The sequence below is a fragment of the Sander lucioperca genome, chromosome 10, assembly GCF_008315115.2.
Source record: "Sander lucioperca isolate FBNREF2018 chromosome 10, SLUC_FBN_1.2, whole genome shotgun sequence".
In the NCBI taxonomy this organism is placed as follows: domain Eukaryota; kingdom Metazoa; phylum Chordata; class Actinopteri; order Perciformes; family Percidae; genus Sander; species Sander lucioperca.
In genome coordinates this window covers 19,515,600-19,532,232 of record NC_050182.1, presented here as the reverse complement: position 1 = coordinate 19,532,232, position 16,633 = coordinate 19,515,600, and the positions used below count along the sequence as shown (strand labels likewise).

The 16,633-nt window shown below is 40.5% G+C and overlaps 1 protein-coding gene across 1 annotated transcript; it reads right to left on the bottom strand.

Annotated features, from left to right (window-relative positions):
* Positions 1-6,321: 6,321 nt before the first annotated feature.
* mc2r (melanocortin 2 receptor) lies at positions 6,322-16,389 on the bottom strand. The gene is made up of 2 exons (XM_031278436.1): positions 16,037-16,389; positions 6,322-6,880 (listed from the first exon to the last, which is right to left on the bottom strand). Exons 1-2 carry the CDS (start codon positions 16,387-16,389, stop codon positions 6,322-6,324), a joined length of 912 nt encoding a protein of 303 aa, XP_031134296.1.
* Positions 16,390-16,633: the final 244 nt, after the last annotated feature.

Genomic DNA, 16,633 nt, shown 5'->3' with positions numbered 1-16,633 from the left:
CTTATTTGGTTAACAGCTGTTTATTTTGTTATTAGGGGTCCAAGCCCGAGGGGGCTGGGAACTCACATATGCAAGGCAACGCGGTTCCCAGTACCAGCCGCGCTGGGAACCCTATTATAATTGTAAAGATTATTATTATTCTTCTTTATCTTTTTCTTAATTTTTCGTAAATAAGTGTCGCTACAGCCTAAAAGCTTATCGTAAATTGACTTTTTCGATCTTCTCCTAGGCCGTGCATCCGATCTGCATGAAACTTGGCACATAGCATCTCCAGACCGACCTGACAAAAATCTCATAAAAAGAATTTAAATCGGTTAAAAAATATATATTGTTTGACATGGCACTTTGAGGCTTGCAAACATATCTGGCAAAGATTGGCCCATAGGGAGTGCTACAAATGCAAAATGTTTATATCTCATGAAGGGCTCATCCGATTTTTACGAAATTTGGAGGGTACCATCTAGGGATACTTCTGAGGCCAGCCCTGTGGTGTACCCAATAGTTAAAATGGGCATGGTCTATTGCACCCAAAAAATATTTTTTGGGATTGACCTCTTATACTAAAGTGAACAACCTCAAATATATAGGGTAGATGTACAATGCATCAAAACCGTTGCATACCAAAAATTACACATGTGGACCACTAGGTGAGGACTGAGCCTCTGTATATGGCACATGTGGCTGAACTCGTGGCCGCTGCGGTGACGACTGAGCCTCTATGCAGCGGCCGTCATTCCCCCTCTCTCTCCCTGTTCATGTCTAAGCTGTCCTATCAAATAAAGGCCTAAAATGCCAAAAAAAAAATCATCTTTGAGAAAAAAAATTTTTCTTCAAAATAACACCCGGGTTTATGGTGATTTTGTCTACAGCGAGACACGCTATCAGGCACACAGAGAGAGACACCAACAGACAGACAGACAAAGTGACACACACACACACACACACACACACACACAACCAAACACTCATGTAGAGAGAGAGAGAGAGAGAGAGAGAGAGAGAGAGAGAGAGAGAGAGAGAGAGAGAGAGACGGTCTGTGGAGATTTTGCATCGTCTCCATCTTTCGAAGGTCAAGCTATCTAAAATGTGCCCTAATATAAATCGTCTGTGTGACCGATGTGGGATATTTCCTGCCTCGTTGGGGCACATGTTGTGGTAGTGCCCAAAGTTATCCAGTTTCTGGGACTCAATATTTAAAACTTTGTCTGATATTCTATGACACACGGTTAAAACCAACCCAGTGTTGGCTGTATTTGGAGTACCAGGAGAGGACAGTCCTCTTACAGGACCCCTTCTCTCAGGAGCAAGATTCATAACCCTTCTATTGGTAGATTAATTCTATTGAACTGGAAACAGGCACAATCTCTTACTTTCACTATGTTGATCAAAGACGTTATGCAGCACCTAAAACTGGAAAAACTCAGATATACATTGCGTTTTATAAGATTTGGCAACCCTTCATTGATATAGTAAAAGCTAGGCAATAAATATCCCCTTGGCTCTTACCTTAACTCTACTTGAGGTGTGATGTCAATAAGTATGTGGAGCAGCTGTGTACTTTGGTTATTATCTAATCTGATTATCTTTTGTACAGGACCTATGTGTTCGTGTCTGTGTATGTAAATGTTTTTGTAAAACTATTTCTGTAATATGTATAGAATTTGTATGCAGTATGTTTGCTTTCTAAAATACCAATAAATAGACATTTGAAGAAAAAAATAATGGAGTGACAACAATCGCTCATGAGCACAAATATCCCTGGTTACATATCTTTAAAAAGATAAATGTAGCAGTGCGATGCAGAGCCCTCTTTTCAGCAGCCTTCTCCTAGCATTACATCAAGTGACCCCCCTGTATTGATTTTCTTAAGACCCTTGCTTTGTGTAGCTTAGCCTTTCTAGCATTTTGCAACCTGTCCAATTTATCAGCGAGCACTTTTGCACTGAGCTTGACTTTCAGTTTGTGCTTTAGCACCCACGTCACACTACTGGGTTTACCAGTGGTAACTTTATGCACACCAGTCCCTGTAATTATTATTATATTATACGCTGCGTCGCTCATTTCCATGATAAATTCAGTCAATCAAACGTTTGCCGTAACAGTCTATTGTCTGCCTTCGTTGGCAACCAATGCATTGTGTTTTTGCCTAGTTATGTGCGCACACAATTTAAATAGCCAATAAAGTGTAGCACTACTCACACCTCCTGCATTGGGTGCCGTGCGATGATCCAGTGATCCGATCTCTGACAGCCCAATGTAGCTCCTGCGTGTCTTTACACCAACAGCTGACTTCTGAAAGTCCTCAAGTGAAGCAGAAATCCAAACATCTACTTCATTTGAAAGCCAAATGTTTCATGGCTTTCAAATGAAGTTCCAAATGAGCTGGGTTTTTGACAAATTTTGCAATTGCCAGTGTTTCCCATATGTAGGTTCTACTACTCTATTTGTGACATTCGTAGTTTGCCTCTTTTGTTTTTTTTGGTATGGCTGTGGGAAACTCATCCAACATGGCTTGTTTTACACCCGGGATCAGCTGTTAGCTCTGCGCCACACACCCCTTCTCTGTGCGGAGCGGCAGGAGATCCCCAAGGAGTTATGGAGAAGGAGAAGAGGATGCAGAGCGGGAGTGAAGCGCAGAGACGGTACAAAAGACGGTATAAACCATGTTTACCGTTTATCATCATGGGGAACATAAGATCTCTCTCCAACAAGATGGAAGAGCTGATGGCGCTGACCCGGCTGCAGAGGGAGTACCGGGAATGCAGCCTCATGTGCTTCACTGAGACGTGGCTGTGTGAACTTTCTCCGGACTCACACATCACCCTGGATGGTTTTAAACTCTTACGAGCGGACAGGAAAGCAACAGAGAGTGGTAAGAAGAAGGGAGGGGGGATCGCTGTGTTTGTGAATGATAGATGGTGCCACCCGGGACACATCAGTGTGAAGGAGCAACTCTGCACCAGAGACTTCGAGCTGTTAGCGGTTAGCATGCAGCCATACTACCTCCCGAAGGAGTTCTCACAGATTATTGCTCGGCAGTCACTGCTGCAGCTACAGATCAGATCCACACTGTCATCTCTCAACTTCAAAACCAGCACCCCCATTCCCTCCTCCTCATCTCCGGGGACTTCAATCATGCTTCCCTGTCCTCTGCTCTCCCCACCTTTACCCAGTATGTGAAATGCCACACCAGAGGCGTTACAACTTTGGATTTACTGTATGCAAACATCAAAGATGCATACACCTCATCCCCCCTCCCCCCGCTCAGCCGCTCAGATCACAACCTCGTCCATCTGGTCACAGACTACACCCCTGTGGTGACCAAACAACAACCCGTGAAGAGGCTTGTGAAGCAGTGGTCTGAGGAGGCCACTGATAGGCTCAGAGACTGCTTTGAAACTACAGACTGGGAAGCACTCTGCAGCCCCCACAGCAGTGACATTGACAGTATGACCCAGTGCATCACAGACTATGTTAACTTCTGTGTGGAGAACACTGTGCCCTCCAAGTTGGTTCAGTGTTTTCCCAACAGCAAACCCTGGGTGACCTCCGAGATTAAGGCCCTGTTAAATGAAAAGAAGAGGGTTTTGAGGGGGACCTAATAGTAAGTTGCCACATGTGATGTCACCTGAGTCAACATTGGCTGTGGCTAAAAACTTCACCTCCTCTCATGTCAGCACAGAGGAATCTGGCAAATAAAAATGCTGGTTAGTCAGATAAAAAAAAACTCTTAGATCTCATTTTGGAAGACAACAACAAATTACTTCTTTGTTTTTTAGTACAGAGGACTTGTAAAAATGGCAGTCGCTTTGCAGCCACTCGTCTATGTAAACACACTGTCAAAAACATGTATATAAGCGCTCTAAAGAAACAAGTATTGTGTTAAATGAAAAAGATGAAAAGAGGTGCAACACAACAAGCTCACAGTCTGTCAGAGGTTTTAATACCAATATTTACTTAAACTACATCAATTTTTATGATTCACTGTTGAGCAGATAATTTTCATAATTATGTGTTTACACCTCTAACAACCCAAGAAACCACACATGACTGTCTATGGCCTCGGAGGGGTGTTACCTTGTTTGTCATCTGTAAGTTGGGAAGAGTAGCCTGCAACTAAACTTTTGGATGGCATCACCTGTCAACAGCCAATTTTGGCCACTGCAGTATGCCCTGCCTCCCCCTGCTGCTGCATTTGTGTGACAGTTAATAAGCAGCTTCTTCAAATCTGCCTACATTCAGTAGCACAGCCATTTCTGCTATGATTTGAATTCACTCTCCTGTCTGTGCCTTATATCTACATAATACATATTTATTGCTGCTCTATTCTGTCAATGTGCTTCCTAATGATCTAGTCATACCGCATCCCTGTCTATGGTCTGTATTAAACTAGGTAAAGATGTTTACACTTGAAATGTAAAAATGATGTACAACTAGCTTCACAGCACTCTCTGTAAGTGTGTGTTAATGGCACCTACCCCCCGACTTCTTAGTTGGGGGGGTAGGTGCTATTAACACACACTTCTTCTTTCAAGCTTCTTAGCTTGAATGAACTTCTGTAGTGGAAGTTTTTCTTGTTAGCAGCAGGAGTGCGTATCAAAAACACCAGATGAAACAAATAAGGACGATTTGAGGATTAAACCAAAGTTTGGTCTTTGAATATTTATTTACATTTGCAAATGCAGGAAGCACACGGTTCACAAAAGGCACGCAGCTCTGGTGTGAAAGGTCTCTTCAATGAATAACAAAAAGCACACAGTATATATGCATCTCCAGTGAGATAGAAAGACATGCCCCCCCCTTTCTAAACATGACTCAACATTTCTTACAATCAAACATAGTCAGACATTCAGGAGCCACTTCACTTCTTCCCCTCTGTACCACTTTCTACCCCAAGGTTTAGACATCCCTTTATCTCACTATGTGAGAAGTCTCAACTATTCAGGGAGAAATAACAGATAGTTTAGGGTGACCTTGTAGTCCCTATCTGTTCAGCGTACACATTACGTTCCCAGACTTTGTGGCTCTTACTTTCAACATGTGAGAATAAGAAAAACTCACTTTCAGCATTGTGAGACAAAGTAAAACAGAAATAAGACAAGAATATAAGGAATCATGCTTAAATATAATTTTGCCATTACACTTCATCACAAAATGCAACTATCTGCTGAAACTGCTTTTCAACAGTATTTAAAGGATGTTTTTTTTCTGTTTTGTGTAGTAACTGCTTTTTCTACCTTCCATTTATGTTTATTGTAAGTGCTTAATTGTGAGATCAAAAGAAAAGTATATGCTTTTAACCCAATTATCATTGGGTTAAAACCGTGAAAAAATCTGATACGGTTTATAAAACCGAGAGCACGGATTATGAATCTGTGCGCACGGTTTAGTCTTTTATCAGCTGACCCCAGGGGGGGCTCCGTAGGCAACACTGCACTCTTTGTGGATAAAAAGGGTACAAATTATTTTCCCTATAGGTTTATGTATTTAAGAAAAACAGTAATAGTTCCATTTTGCTTACTCCATTCACCTCCAACATGACATATCTGTGGAATTATGCCAAATGATTCATTGTTGATTATGAAGTACTCAGTTTTTGTTCCCACAGTAACAGCAGCGAAAACATAGAATTTGATGTGACACTGGACAGAGGTGAAGCCCACATGCTAATTGCACAGACGCATCTTTCCTAACTTAGTAAGGTCAACAATGAGCTACAAACTCATTTTCATCAAAACGAGCCGTCCTCCGACCTAGAGAAATAACATTATTGGTCTCTACGAGCAGCCGGCGGTGAGACGGTAGTCAGTCAGACCCGACGTGTTTAGGGACCATCTACAAACTACAACACCGACACAAAAATATCTATTAATTTAATGATTAAATAAGGTAGTGTCTCCAAACTTATTTTTTAAAAGTAAGTGATGTAGTACAACTACAAGGAGATAAGTTATAATTGAGATAAGTTTGGATGAAAATGAGTTTGTAGCTCGTTGTTAACCTTACTAAGTTAGGAAAGATGCGTCGTTTATGATTTAATAACATTTCACTATAGAGAATTGATCCCAGAAGTTCGAATCTGTGAATATCTTTCTAATTTTGCTTATATTTATAAAACCGAGAGTACGGATTGTGAATCTGTGTGCACGGTTTATAAAACCGAGAGCACGGATTATGAATCTGTGCGCACGGTTTATAAAACCGAGAGCACGGATTATGAATCTGTGCGCACGGTTTAGGTTTTTATCAGCTGACCCCAGGGGGGGCTCCGTAGGCAAATGTGCACTCTTTGTGGATAAAAAGGGTACAAATTGATTTTTGCTATGAGCACCAGTTCCAGTCTGACCAATGCAGCATCTTCCTGAAGGTGTGCCTGAGCTCAGCGCTGCGGAAGGCATAGATGGCTGGGTCGATGAGGGCGTGGCTCATCAGCAGCACCACGTGCAGTTGGAACAGCGAACGGTAACACTCACAGTACGGGTTCATGGGGCACACCATGATGATGATGAGGTGGAGGAAAAACGGTGTCCAACACATCGCAAATACCCCAAACAGGATGGTGAGAGTCAGGGACCCTCTCATGCTGCTTCCCCACCACTGCTGACGCCGACACTTCCCTCCGCCACTGGTGGACAGAGCAGCGATCTTCCTGGCATGGATGCGTGCCAGCATGAACATGTAGATGTAGAGGAAGCAGATAATTGCCAAGGAGACAACAAAGAAAACAACAAAGCAGATCATGATTAACTTGGAGTCGAAGAACCTCACCATGAGCACGGCTGACACCCCACATGATATCCAGATGACACCCAAGATGGCCTTTGTGCGCTGCATTGTCATGATGTTATGGTATCGAAGAGCATGGAAAATGGTGATGTAACTGGAAGTGAAAACAAATCATTTCATCATCTCTTTAGTTAATCCTTTAGTGTTGAGTTACACTTTTGCTTTAAAGCTACACTAATATATATTTTTTATTAAGGTCCAACTGAAATTAGATCTAGTCACCCCATTTTGTAGTCAAAATGGTGTGGAATGTTTTTTAAATGTATTGTTGATATATTTTATTGTTAAAAAAAGGCCTTGTGTTTGATTGACAGCAGTAGAGAACAAGAGAAAAAGTAAACAAACTTGCGCTGTAGCCTACATGTCATGGCCAGGCAACGTGTTGTTAGTGGTTCTGACATTTAAGGACAACACCAGTGTTTAACCAGACCCAAATGACATGACAGTTTGAAGGATTAATGACTAAAACCCACAGATAATTGACACCTGACTCTGCAGTTTTCCTCAGGTCTATGTTGTTGTTGAAATGATTTCACAGATGTATCTTTGTTGTGTTCAGATGTAATGATATCCAACTAGCACAATGTAATTGTGTAATTGTGTAACATTTAATGTTACACAATTACAACACAGCTAAGTAAAATCAGTGAAATAACCATAGGAGAAATCCTGCCAGATATACGGTATGTACGTTATGTAGACCCACACATATAATATTAACCATGTTTAAAAAAAAATATTATTATTATTACTAGGGCTGTCAGCATTAACGCGTTAATCGTGATGCGATTAAGGGCCGAGCATAATGCGTTAATTTTTTTTAATCATATTAATCGCATGCCGCCATTTATTAATTTATTTTCACTTCACTCGGCTTTGCGTCGTGCCTAACAGGCTACTATTTTGCTGTACTTCCTCGTAACACATCCTGCTGCTGCAGGAATAGCAACGCTGATTTCGGTGCCTCATTCTGGTGCCACTGATATGTCTGCACTTCTCTCTGATGCTCTGAAACAGATGTTACAGGCAACAGAAACATTGCTGCACGTGACACTAGTTAACACTATACTCGACAGCAGCTAACGTTAGCCTACCGCTAGCTAGTTAACACTATACTCAACAGCAGCTAACGTTAGCCTACCGCTAGCTAGTTAACACTATACTCGACAGCAGCTAACGTTAGCTACCGCTAGCTAGTTAACACTACACTCGACAGCAGCTAACGTTAGTCTACCGCTAGCTAGTAGCTGGATTAAACACGGTTACAATGCTGACAGCTAACGCTAAACGGTGTAAAGTTTGTCTGTATTTCACTGTAGAGGATTCCGACACCGGGATGTAACAATCTGCAGCTGCTGTTGTCGGAAAAACACAGACGGTTGCGTTCAATGAAACTGGTAATTTACAGCCTCATGGTGCATTCAAAGTTGTTGTTAAATGCCCTTTTCCCATCTGGTGGTTGTTTTTGTCATTCAACAGCTATTTACTAGTGAAATAAGTTATTGTTATAGTGGTTACATTATTATTAAACATTTAATTTTGACAATATGGCCTTAGCAATGAACAAGCCATTCTTTAATGTCGCCAACTGTTTAGTACCCTTCTTTTTTTTTACTTTCTTAAAAAGTATCGGTTCAGGCACCGGTACCGTTTTAAAAGTACCGCTTTAGCACCGGTATCTAAACCAAACAATACCCAACCCTAATATCGACTCTAGATTCAAATGTGTGACTAGATTAAATATATAATAAACAAATACAAATCTTAAAATCAAGTTCATAAAGTCATTTTCTTTGCATTAATTTGATTCCCAATCAAGATACACTGGTAAGAATTTATTTCCATTGCTAATATGTACTTAAAAGCAGTTCTGAAATGCAAAATAATAGAATTTTAATCATGTTATAAAACATGCGATTAATCGCGATTAACTATAGAAATTCAACGATTAATCGCGATTAAGAAAATGTAATCGTTTGACAGCCCTAATTATTACTATTATTATTGTCATGAGCTCCTCAAGCCACAAGCCCATGACAATTCTATTTCAGTTGTCAAAGACTTATCTTCAGGCTTAAAGGCACATGTTCAAATGAGGCCATTTAAAAAAATTGGTTTTATTCAAGAGCAACAACAAGTAACCATAGTTAAAGCTACTGGGGTCCAGATGTTGAAATGAATGTACGCCTGTACTTACAGCACATGAGTAATGTACACTGGTAATGAGTTGAAATGAAGTTGGCTAAACAGAATAGGGTGATAATTTATACTTTATGTTTTATGAACAATCAATTTTGACCCACAGGACAAAAGTCGCAGAATTGACTTGACGAATCAAATTTGCAACAACCCAAACCTAACCCAAGCATGGGTTGCAATGGCTCAAAAGAGTTATTATCATACTGGACACAACAATGGGGAAATGAAACGCCACAACAGGGAAATTAAACGCTACATGCGGGACGTGATTCCCAGGCGCAGGGACACCATCCGCGGTCTTTGTGGCACGCAACAAAAACGGGACGGTACGGAAAGGAACTTCAACACGCAGGGTGCGATCCCCGGTCTCCGGGGTGAAAGTCCTGTGTTGTTTGACCCATCCACCACCTTGACCAACGTCCCTGCGCGGATTCGGATATCAATACTACTCGCTACCGTAATCGTTCTGTGATCACGAAATATGCTTCCCATTTATTAAATTTAGTTAAGAGGAGGTTATAACCAATATTTTATTATAGGCTAAATCTTGTTTTTTCTTCTATAATTTCGAAAGCTGCATTTATGGATATGAAATTTGACAAAAAAAATAGGATTAATATAAAATATTGGTTAACCTCCAACTTCCTGAAATCATAAAACATTTAAAACAATACAAAACAAAAAAATCATACAGGATTTCTATTCCCTCCCTGTTAGTCAGCAAGCCAATTTAGACTGATAATTTATTTATCAAACTGAATAAATCCCGCCCCCACATAGGCTATAAACACAAAACTGCTTTGCTAACTCCATCGTGTTGTAACTAAGACATCTGCTGAAAAAATAATTGTATTCATTAGCATAATTGCCGTACTGTTTAGTTCAAAAACATCCAAAACACCAAAGTACGAAGACATAGCGCAAGCTTTGATTTTGAAAAGTACAAAGACATAGCGTGAGCTTATATTTTGAAAAGTCGAAGCTCGGGGATGGCACCAGCCAGGGGGGCATGAGAGGGGAGGCATGAGACGGGAGGTCTCATACACTACATACACTCTTGCCCGCGACTGATGCGCGCGCACACACACAAACACACACAAACACAAACACAAACACAAACACACGGTGGATGCAGGAAAAAACGGAGATGAGACGAAACGATGACCTAAATTGAGGACAGCTACGCTCGTTATTGTAAGTGCAATGATAAGTAAGTCCAATAAGTAATGTTACTTTATCAAACCATATGAATGTGTGTCCCAGGCCAGGTTAGGAAATTAACTAACAATGTAAAGATCAACAAGCCACTGACACATATGTTCAGATTTGATTCATTCAATAAATTATTATATTTTGTCTTAAATCCACCAGCCATTTTCATATTATACCAACATTTGCAGCATCCTGAGCCTTTTTGGTAAGGTTACATAGGAAATCTAAGCCCAGAGTAATTTTATTCTCACCAAAACAAGTTTCCTTTTTATTTTTAAAGAACTATTAAAAAGCATTGCATTTTTTTACAACTTTCATTGTCTCTCGCAACTTCATTGCAACAAACATACAAAAGACATCGCAACTTTTATCGCAACTTTTTACCAAAGCTAAGCTCATAGCTAAGTTTTAAACTCTGGTCGATTTATGAGGACTATGGTTAACTGCTCCTCAGATTTCTGCAGGGTAAATAAGACAGGTAATTAGACTATCTGTCCAATCTAAGTTTTCTGTTGCACGACTAAAACAACTTTTGAATGTACACATGTTCCACCAAAACAAGTTCCTTCCCAAGGCTATTTTGCTGGGGCACCGGGGTTCCGTCCAGCGCTTAGTGCCACCCATGATGATTGTAATTGGTTTAAAGACATGGCAATAAACCAGAGCACGTTTTTCTCCCATCCTGGAATGCTGTGTGGACCAGACCCTCCTCCGCAGCACTGTGGAGGAAGGTCTGGCAATGCGAGACTAGGTCCGAGTTAAAAAATGACTTGGCGATCAATTGGTCCTCGGTGTTGTCTTCAGGGGTGGCATGAGAGGCCTTAAAGACTGCGATCAGGGGGTGCATTATATAACACGCTTAAGAGCTAGAATTAGAAAGTAAAGTCAAACACACTGAAACAGAGATTAAGCAAAGAATGTCGTAGGATAGCCTGAGAAACGTGACTCAATTAAAATACCAATATAATAATATTCTATCTTAGAAGGTTGAATTCAATTTATTCAGGGCAAGACAAAATTGTTTTGAATCGGGAGACAAAAGCAGGAAGATTACTCGCTAAATACATAGAACAGAAAGGAATTGGCTTCCACTATTTCTGCAGTTAGATCCCAGTGTTTCCCATACATAGGTTTTACTTGGGTGCACCGCCCAGGTAGTTCGAGATCTGCCCAAGTAGATAAAATCCGAATTAAATTATTTTCCCAATCAACAGTGTATTTTTTACAGTGGACACAGACCAGCAGTCTCCAGCCCCTCCCCCCCTTGAAGCAAAGAATGCCGCAGGATGGCCTGAGAAACCTGATTCAATTAAAATACCAATATAATAATAATAATTATTATATATCTCAGAAGGTTGAATTCAATTTATTCAGGGCAAGACAAAATTGTTCTGAATCGGGAGACAAAAGAAGGAAAATTACTCGCTAAATACAAAGAACAGAAGGTAATTTGCTTCTACTATTTCTGCAGTTAGATCCCAACATTTCCATACATTGTTTGAATGACAGAAATCTTCAGATGGGATCTTAATGAATGCAACAGGGCATGTATAGTAGCCTACAAAACTGTGTGTTTAGGATCCCCAAACACGTATTAAAACACTTGAAAACAATGATATAACAAACAAAAATATATATAAAATATAATATATAAAAATAACTTTAGATAACCTATAACCTAACATATAAGCCTTAGTCTTATATGATTTAACAGGAATTCGGAGGAGACAGTGTTGAGATTTTTAATAACATGTAACTTTTTGAATGGATCATAGTATTAAGGTTAAGTTACATGTAATAGCCTATTTGGGCTCTAATCAGGTATGTTATCTGCTGAACCATAACATTTGACAAACCAACCAGATTTAATTGACAAAGCGCATCATGGCTACACTCCATCTGTATCTTTATCATCTTTTAGTCTGATACGTTTAATATCTAAATAGTTATTTATTTCAAAATTATCTGTTAATGTTATTAGTTCTAGTTATTAGCCTAGTCATTGTTTTCAATAAATAGTTCATTAACCTCTGTTTATTACTGAACCCAGCCCTCACGCCCATCACAGCAATTGTAGATATTAACAAGATTTTTAAGAATTTAACACTGATCTCTATAGGTCATTATCAACCTCTACTGATGAAGAAATGTGTTCCTTCATGGCTTCAATGGCTATTGGGGCTTCCCAAACTGACAAAAGAGCAAAGAGAACGCCTTGATGCGGATTTACCCATAGAGGTAATTAAAGAGGTATTGGGGGCCCTGCCTGCGGGTAAGGCCCCTAGGACCCGATGGCTTCACAGCAGAATTTTTTGCAACTGAATTGGCTTCACTTCTATTAGAGGTATATACTGTAGAGACACACCGGAAAAGGGCATACAGCCACCAACATTTGGCAGGCTTTGATAACTTTGTTTCCTAAGAAAGGTAAAGACCCAGGAGACTGTAAGAATTACCACCCAATTTCCTTAATGCAGTTTAGATGTTAGGATTATTTCAAACCATGTTGGCAAATAGATTAAATAAGGTTATTACTTCTTTATTTAATTCCTGATCAGGTGGGGTTTATTCGCGGGTGTAGCTCGTCAGATTTAGGCCTCTCATTAACATTGCATGGTCTGAGCTGATAGACAATCTCCAATAGCTGCTATTTCCCTTGATGCCAAAAGCATTTGATATGGTTGAATGGGGCTATATGTTAAACATTTTGGAAATGTATGGGTTTGGTGGCATTTTGTGGATTAATGTGCTGTGTAAGCACCCAGAGGCTGCGGTGCTTTATGCGAATGATATTTAACTTTTTGTGTCGGAGCCTAGCAAATCAATACCCTGTCTAATCGGGATAATTGACAAGGTGTCGTATATCTGGGTATCTTATTTCCTCCCACGTTAAAAGAACTAGTTAAAGTTCATTTGGATCCATTATTAAATAAAATCTATTGTGGGTGACTCTCAATCTCTGAATAGAAGGTCAATGTTATAAAAATGGTTTGTGTTCCTAAACTCGAGGTTCCCTTGACATATTTAAAATTGTTTGACAGGATAACATTTTTGTTTGACAGGTGGGGATTTTTGGATCCAGTTGTTCAGCCCTGACGGCACCAGAATGTTTACATACGGTGTTGTTGAAATATTGAAAAGGTCATGAGGCTTCTGGGTCTTAGTATGCTTATGCAGGTCTCTGCAAGTGGCTCCAGAGCCAAAGCAAACAATAAAGGTAGATTGGTTAGGTTTAGGCATGAGTAGTGAGATTGGTTAGGGAAGAATACAAGGGTAAGCCAATCAGAGGCAGACTAGGGCGGGACATGTCCTTGCCATAAACGCAAATTTGCTCGCCATTAAGCATTAACGAAGCTATTAGTCAAGGGACTTATTCATGACTCTGTTATAAAAGCATTTGATGGTAAAATCAAAAAACTCTAAATATTCACAATTACAATGTTCTCATGACAACGAATGTAAAAACCAACCACTTAAAGGGATACTTCACCGATTTAGCATTAAGCTTTGTATCAGCAGAAACATGGTAGTATTTTTGAATGACCGTGCTTCCCTCCCTCATGTCCCCCTGAGATGAGAGATCTCTGTATTGTGGGTCCGGAAAAAATCTTCCAATGACATAAAACGACGATTTTTGCGTCATCTGAAGATTTTTTGCCCAGAGACAATGGACTACAGCCAGTAGTAGGAGCTACTTCCACATATGTTCAACCCGCCCATAGAGGGTTGGACTGTCGTCTTTCTCCGAAGATTTCCGAAGCAAAACGAGCATCAGCCATCTTGAATCTTCGCTACTGGCTTCTCAGCAGAAAACTTTTATACAGATAGATAGATAGATAGATAGAGTCATTCATCCCGAAGGAAATTTTAGAACAACAATTATGTGCATTCAAACTACCGCACACGTGTACCACCGGGATACATTGGTACAGATCGGAGAATATGCAGGACACTTTATTACAGACGGAATACTACGCAAGCTTCGTCCGCCTGCTATGGAGACTAGCGGTGTTGCTCGATACCTCTGGCCGGTAAAGGGACATCATCAGCAAGTGTCCGCTCATTAGACAACAAACTGGACTACATCCAACTTCAACGAAACTCCCAACGCGAGTTCAGAGACTGCTGTGTTTTTGTTGTTGTGGAAACATTGCTGAACAACAGTGTACCGGACTATCCAGCTACCAGGCCTGCTGCTCTGTCGCTGGGTAAGACTAGTGGAGGAGGGCTGTGTTAACACGGACTGTCTGGTGCAGAAATGGGGTGCTTGTATCCATCTAACTGCTAACTGCTGGTGGAGTTTGTGACTGTTAAATGCCGACCATTCTACATTCCATGCAAATTTACGGCTGTGTTTACAGTGTTGGCAGCCCACCAAGCGCTAATGCTAGTAGCTATGTGTTAGCTGAACTTTACAGAGCATATAATGTGTGTGCACTAAATGTAGCCTGTTTCGTATGTCGTTTTTATATAATGTCGTTTTTATATATTTTAATTGTGTAACCACTTGAGCCACGGTGAAACGTTTCGTGTATATGATTGAAATGACAATAAAACACACTTGAGTTGAGTTGACTGTCTCACTGTCTGTCTGTCTGTAAATGGTAGGCGTGGCTTGGGAGTAGACGCTAAAGCAGCGAAGCAAGTGCATTCTGGGATTTGGTGTCTTTCATCCACATGAGCAAAAAAACACATTTTCTGGCTTTTCTTGGCCTAGAAGCCACCAATTTCTAATATTTGTTTTACAGTTCTACTACATAAGTGACCCAATTTAAAGATATATTCATCTTTCCAATGGTAAAATATATCCCTTTAATGACTGAGTTTAATGTGATGTTAACACATTCATCTAAATAGTTTCTAAAAGTTTGAGAAGAACTAGCAGAAACTTTATTATCCATCACATACAAACATTTAACCCATTCTAAGCATTAGGGAGCAGTGGACATCCACATACAGCATCCGGGGAGCAACTTGGGATTCAGTGTCTTGCTAAAGGACACTTAGACATGTGCCTGGAGGAGCCTAGGATGTTAACACATAACATCAACTTTGTTTTACTGCCTACAGTATGCCCGCCATGGTTCTGGTTTCCTTTATAGTCGCTGAAGCCATTTTTAAATTTGAATTAAAACGGAACTAAATATCTTAAAGCATCATAATGACTTTGTTCATGGGGATTGTGGTGGATTAGTGGGCTGGGATGGAACATATTAATATTATCACAGATTCCAATTCATCCCTCATACTGTCAAATATGTGGTATAAAAATTCTGTAAAACGTTAATCTGAAGTGCTCATATTGTGCTTTTTGTCTTTTCCCCTTTCCTTTATTGTGTTATATATCTTTTTGTGCACATTATAGGTTAACAATATGAAAAAGCCCAAAGTCCACCCCAAAGGGACTTACCATCTTCCAGAGAAAACACTGTTCACAAACTGCTCCAAACTGTTCAATTGTAGTCCAGCCTTTACTTCCGTGACGAACGTGCGTCACTTTGTAACACACGTTGTAATGCTCGCCTAGCTGCTAGCATGGCACTCCCTCATACTCTGCAACTGACTAGCTAGCAGTTCTTAGTGTGCATGTGCGACTCCCAACAAAGATGGTATAGAAGTGAGATGTCTCACTCTGTAGCTAAAACAGAGAGCTCAACACACAGAGTGAAAAGAGAATCTGCAGCAATGTGCAGTACAACAAATATATAGTGGTTTCTGAAAATTAAACCCCATAAACCTGTTCTGGTACAACCTCTAAATACAATTATGAACCTGAAAATGAGCGTAATATGAGCACTTAAAACATTTGTGTGTGCAAATCCAAGCTATACATACATACCGGTCAACAGCAATAGCCAGGAAACTGAAAATGGAGCCCATAAATGACATACACAGCAGGGAGTCCATCACATCGTCCAGGTTCTTCTCAGAGAAACCTTTCTTCTCCAGCTGTCCCACATTGGCAAATACAATCATCAGGTTCTCCCAGGTTTTGGTGAGGCTGGCAATGGTGTTAAAGGCTGCCAGGCTGCAGATGAAGCAGTACATGGGTGAGTGGAGGTTCCTGTTTCGTATGACGGCCACCACAACCAGCAGGTTCTCTGCCAGGCTTACCACACCGATAATGAAGAAGAGAGAAACTGGGACCTTTACCTCGAGGCAGTCCGACTGATTTGCTGTGGTAGCGTTCATAGTTAGCCAAGATGGCGTACTGTTTGGTGGTTTCAGCACAGTTTAGTCATATTATATAGCGATGTGGTTGCATCTGTCTCTCTGTGGCTGTTTACACATTTTCTTCTGTAGGTGTTTTTTTTCAGACAGTGATTGTTTGTCCAGGGCTTACAGACAGTTATTGCCAAAGTGGTTCAATGAGATTGCCGTGCAGTGGTGTAATCGTTGGTCTTCTCGAATCCTGCCGGTTTCTCTTAGAGCCTGG

Bases quoted from the DNA above. Each gene is read 5' to 3' on its own strand.
- mc2r (XM_031278436.1), bottom strand. From the start codon at position 16,389: ATGAACGCTACCACAGCAAATCAGTCGGACTGCCTCGAGGTAAAGGTC. The intron at 6,881-16,036 runs GTATGTATGTAT...TTTCACTTCCAG, and splicing joins CTGGCTATTGCTGTTGACCG to TTACATCACCATTTTCCATG.